Below are 6,000 nucleotides of genomic sequence, written 5' to 3' on the forward strand. Positions count from 1 at the left end.
CTTTCTTGCAGCTTCAATTGTCATAAGATTGAATATTCTTACTTTTCCAGACCCTCTTTAAATCTTGTTACATTCCTGACCTCAGCAGCGTCCCCTAGTAATGAGCTCTACAATTTAATTATATTTTGAAGAAAAGAAAGAAAGAAAGAAAGAAAGAAAGAAAGAAAGAAAGAAAGAAAGAAAGAAAGAAAGAAAGAAAGAAAGAAAGAAAGAAAGAAAGAAGGAAAGAAGGGCTTCTTTTAGCTTTAATTTTTTCACCCCTTGCCTTAATCCTCTGCTGTAAAACAGAGAAAATGCCTGTCTGTTTTGTCTTTATTGATCATAGATTTCTATAGCCCTATCAAAGTTCTCTCTGATTCCTATTTCTAATTCCTTTGTGTTTCAATACCTCTTCATGACTGACGGTTATATATTTTATCATAAGACCTCTAGTCCTATGACTTGTCAGCACAAATTCTATGAGAATGTTGTAGGAAAAAAATCCAAATGTATTTCAAAGAAATAAAGGCTACAGAATATTAAATACTACAGCCCATAGCTCAAGCCTCTTAGAAAATGTTATATACCCATGATTAAACTAAGTGCACTTAAAACATTATCAGCTACATTTCGCATACTCTGAACCACATCTAAAGTATTATTTTAGCCCTTTGATAAGTAATGTAATCAAAACCAGTTACTGAGCACCACCCTAGAATTTTCTTTCTTCTTTTAGAGTGCAGAAGGGGGTATCTTAGCAGTGAGCAACAGTCTGTGGCCAGTGATCCCAAAGCATCCATCGAAGGAGAGGCTGGAAAGCTATGTATTTTTAGGAACAGAAACCTCATTATGCTTTGATAGATCTTTCTAAAATTGCACTGAATGCAACTTTCTGAACATAATTACCTACAGCAGTACCAAATTCATTCTCATACTTAAAAACTGATTTTATGCTTCAGCAGATTTTGTTTCTCATCAGGAAAGGGGAGGACAAGGAATACTGAGAGACATGGAGTGGTGGGAGCAGAAGGAAAGCAAAGTGTCTGCACAGAGGCACAGTGCCTCTCTTGATTCTGATGATTGATGATATTGCTTCTATGGCAAAGCGTATTACAGAATTCATCTCTATTATTTGTAGTACATCCAAAACATGAAAGTTTCTCTTAAATTATTGTTTCAACAACAGCATATTTGTTAAAGTGTAAGTGGCTAAAAGCTATCAGTGAGCATTATTGCAAGTTTTAATTATTAGCTGGGTTTTGAGCCGTGGAACATGACTAGCAATGCAGATTTATTCTGCTGGCTCATCCTGGCTGACCTAACCAGAAAATCCTCTTAACACCATTACATGAACAAAAATTGGCAGAAAGACACGGAGGTGGAGATAACAAAATTGAAAAATCTAGAATTTGTGTCAGGAAGCATTTTTTTTTTTTTTTTTTTTTTTACTTTACTGTGCAGGCAACTGAGCACTGGCACAGGCTGCCCAGAGAGGCTGTGGAGTCTCCTCTTTGGAGATCTTCAAAAGCCACCTGGATGTGGTCCTGGGCAGCCTGCGCTGGGTGACCCTGCTTGGGCAAGGGTTGGACACGGTGGCCTTTAGAGGGCCCTGCCAGCCTCAGCCATCCTGGGACTCTGTGAGGGTAAGTGTCCCTTTGTAGGAACGTAAATAGATGGTCAATACTGCTTGGACCAGGCTTATGTATTAGGGAACTCTCAAAAGGACCCATGAAGGGAGCTTGGTTAAAAGACTACTAAAATGTGGTGTTTCAGAGTTAAGCATGCATGTGAGTAATTTGGTAATCACTCAGGAATCCAACCAAAATTCTGGTCACTCAAGTAAAAGACAGAAATGTCCTTTGACTTTGGTGTGGCTTGGGTTTCATGCAACTTGCTGGCTTCCCGAAGACCAAACAGGAATCGTTGGTGCAAAATCTAATGGTATCCACTCCTCTGTGACACAGGCACTAGGACTTCAGCTTCCAGGTTTTAAGTGCTTGAAGTGTTTGGCTTCTATAGAGTTTGAGGTGGATTTTCACACAGTTTTTTTTTTTGTTTGTTTGTTTGTTTTTTGTGTTTGTTTGTTTGTTTTCCAAATGCCACCTTGTGCTAAAATGCAGTGTTTTCACTAAAACCACAATTTTTGTGATAATTTTCTCATTGTATGGGTAGATGACATGGAGGGAACTTCTGACATTACTTACGATTTCAGTTCAAGAGATGCTAATACGTACAATAAAATGAGGGTAAAAAGGCAAATTTTATTCAAACCTCTACATGTAGAGGAAAATGGGAGAAAAAATACAAAAAATACTATTTTTAAAAAACTCAAAGTTCACATCGTTGCTTATTACAATTCATGGGTGAAAATATTAATTTGTATTAATGAAAGTATTAATTTGCAGTACAGAGGGAAAAGATAACTAGCATATAAAGATTTTCACATATAAGTAATTCAGTTAGTAATTAGAGCTCTCGATAGCATTTATTGACATTTTCTCAACTACTTAAGCTCTGACAATAAGAACAGAGACACATGAATGATCTGATGTGCTAATGAGGACTCAAGATAACTTGATGTATCAAAAGACTTCAGATAATCAATGTTCAAACAGAGGTTCGAGTTTCAGTCAAAGAAAGTTTTGCCACAGACCTCAACAAGCTGGGATTTTCCCAGCGCTGGATGCTTGAAAACCATGCACTCCTTCACATGCCACTTAGACATGTAGCCCAACAACATTTCTGTGACAGACTTCAGATTGTCCAACTTGTCCTTCCTGACTCAGATTCATAAAACCTTCTCAGCTGCACAATTAACCCAAATCCCACCATACACAAACTGAAATTTGGTGTTAATATTGTAATACTCACAGAATCAAAAAGTTCATCACTTGAGACAAAATAGTCCTCATCAAAAGAAATTCTGTCTTGCATAATGACACTTCTAAGAATAACAGACTGAATTCAGCTTCCTAGGGGAGTGGACGTTTTCTCCAAACTCCCTGAGAACTGCCTCAAAGCCAGGTTTTACACAATTCTAAAGGGATACAACAGTTTTGGGGCTTTAAGGCTGTTTGAAAGGATGTTAATCTGGGAGACGCAAATGCTTCTCCGCTAGGACTGGACAAGGATCAAAGACCAAATCGTCTTTAGAAGCAATGACTTCTACTAACTGATGAGCCGAGTGGTACGTCATTTCAGATGACTAAATGGGAATTACGGGTAGCATAACACTGCCAAACACCAGCCCTCTCTCAACTGCCCATCGCTTTGTGTGAATGCTGATACATTGAGTTAAGGTCTTAATCAACTCTAACTCCACGTAGCCTTGCAGATAAATGAACGGCTAAGGAAATTCCAAAAAAAATAAAAATAAATAAAAAAATCTGGCAGGTATTCGAGTCACATCAGAGCTCCTATTTACATACCTGAGGGAGAAACAGGCTCTGTAAAAGTGGGACACCAAATATCACTGACATGAACGTTAATAGGAATAAATTACAAGGCTGCAAGGGGATTCTTCAGCTGAGCAATGAAACTTCCATTGCATCTACAAAATATTTTTACAGTTTTGCCTAATGAGCCTCAGAGAATGGAAAAACGCAAAACAATGCTGGATTGGGAAAGTTAACGAGCTGAATGGAAATAAATTATTTTTCCCTTTGAATTTCTTTTTAGCAGGAAAAAAATGTCTTAAGAAGCAGAGCAGCAGACTTACCAGCAGACTTCCAAAGAAGTTTTACCGTCCTTTTCCTTGACCGGCTCCATGATTTAGGAAACCAGTAAAAAAAACGAGCAATCCTCCTGATGGTTTTGCTGAAGTCACTTCGTATTGCCATGTCTGAAAGGGCTCTCCAGCTACATCAGGGAGAGCAGACCCACACGACCAGACTGCGAGAGGAGAGCCCACGAGTGCCCGCACACAGCACGCCGGCTCTGAGCTCAGCGTCAGCCAGCTCGTCTCGAGACCACCTGTTAGTCCTAAATCCCCTCCCTCCCTCCCAGCCACCCGGCTTGGAGCCCTTGAGACCTCCCTCTTTATGACAAGCAGAGCTATATTAATAGATGCTCTGGCTAAAGAAAGACTAATGCTTCAGAGCCTTAACCTGGTGCTGCGCTTTCAGTGATGTTAAGACACGTTTTCCTTCAGGTTTTGGAGGACTCATTGTTTATCTCCAGCTACCTCTTCTAGTCTGTAAGCAAATAAACTCCAAAACTGAGCATAAATCCCCCTTCAAAATCCCTTTATTTAAATCTACAAGATTTTCTCTAGAGTTTCTCAAAAACCTTCTTATGGATGTTCTTAGCAATAAATTTAACACATTTCCGTAGATGCACAGGCTTTGAGAAAGCAACTTTTACTCATAATGGGTTTTAAGACAAATACAACAGTCAGATCATTCACTGCCACAATTAACTTAAGAACTGAGCATCTGTTAACACAGTCATCCAGAGAAATTACCCAAATTTCTGTATTTACACTGCGTGTTTCAAGTAAGATACATATTAAATTGCAAAACTAGAGATTCCCTGAACTAATATATGCCCCGTAAACATTTTTAAATAAATTAAATATATATTTATTTAATTCTAGCACACTCTTTTTTAACAGCAAGAATATTTAACCATTTCCCAAATGTAGTATGATCTTCTCAGCTATGTCACAAGCTTCTCTTCAGCTTCTCACATTTTATTTGCTTTTTTCTTCTGCTAAATCTGGATGGCAGAAAACACTGAAAACCAAGACTAATGTCATTACTCAACAAAGATCCTTTTATATCAACCTTTAAACTACAGTAAGGAAGGGCTTTGTTACACGAGCTATGTTCACAGCACACAGTTAATAACTCTTCTAGAATTCACAATGTATTTCTCCATGCTGAAATATGTGAAGTATTTAACCCCATTTTATACATCAGACATTTTTAACATACTGTTAACTTCTCAGGACCAAGCTAGATAGTTTTCATTTCCTCTGGTCACAGTGTCTCCAAAAACAAACAAACGTTTCCACTTCTGCTGTATTTGCCACAATTCTTCAGGCATCGTCATCTAAAGAGCACAATTCAGGGCTGGAGCTGCCAGACTCGTCCCCTGTTCATGCTCCACCCTGCCATACCAGCAGGAATTTCGCAGCAAAGTGACAGTTTTAGCACAAGTAGGAGGTCTGGCACCCAACTCAGCAAATGCAAGGAGCAGAGGTAACGGCCCAACAGCTAACTTGCCTCTTTCAGGAACCAGCATGGCTTTGAATGCTTAGCAGCAACTGCAAAAATACTGAATCAAGTGGTAAGGACTTTTTTTCTGAAATATATGGATACAAAAGTTTAATGAAAATCAAATTGGCTTATATAAAAATTCTCAATATTTCCCACTAGAAGTGAAAATACATTAACAGATTCATAAACTGTTTTAAAAAAAAAAAAAAAAAAAAGAGAGAGAGAGAGAGAGAGTTGTCTTATTGTTAGCAGTATATGAAGGGCTCAGGAATGTATTTTTCACCTAAAAAAACACTACTACAGTATTTTTGTTATAAAAACCTTTCAGTAAAACACATCAGAGTATAAAACAGAAAGAGGCAAGCTGATATTACTGATGGGCTTACCAGCCTGTGGAGATCTGTGCCTTACAGTGTTCGGTGCCCTACCGGAGCAATAGGCCAGAGCATAAGCCATTGATTTTGTGTTACCTTAACGTATACAGAACTCAAGCTATACATAAACTCCTCAGTGAAGTAAACGTGGCACTTGCACCGTGCGACAAACCAGCTGCTGTACACGAGAGCATAGGTCAGGATTCATGATTAACTACACGGCCCTGGCAGCAGGCAGCCTCACGCTCCTGATGGCTGCCTCAGTTTTGGGCCCAGCGTGGCACGAGGCTTCTCCCTGCATCAGGCATCAGCCCCTGCTCACCTCACCGGCCTGCTGGAAGAGGCAAGGACCAACAGGTCCCCTAGGCCCAAAAGGGAGCTGGTGAAACCTCCAGAGGCTTCCCTGTGTCTCTGCCCACCCTGCTGGG

General features: G+C 39.5%; 1 protein-coding gene across 1 annotated transcript in view; it reads right to left on the bottom strand.

Moving 5' to 3' along the window:
- RASSF3 (Ras association domain family member 3) overlaps positions 1-3,833 on the bottom strand; it is an 88,335-nt gene extending 84,502 nt beyond the window's left edge. Inside the window, exon 1 of the mRNA XM_068669309.1 lies at positions 3,698-3,833. Coding sequence (XP_068525410.1) covers positions 3,698-3,818 — 121 coding nt within the window. The 5' untranslated portion in view covers positions 3,819-3,833. The remainder of the gene's footprint in view (positions 1-3,697) is intronic.
- Positions 3,834-6,000: the final 2,167 nt, after the last annotated feature.

Source organism: Anas acuta, chromosome 1, assembly GCF_963932015.1.
Source record: "Anas acuta chromosome 1, bAnaAcu1.1, whole genome shotgun sequence".
In the NCBI taxonomy this organism is placed as follows: domain Eukaryota; kingdom Metazoa; phylum Chordata; class Aves; order Anseriformes; family Anatidae; genus Anas; species Anas acuta.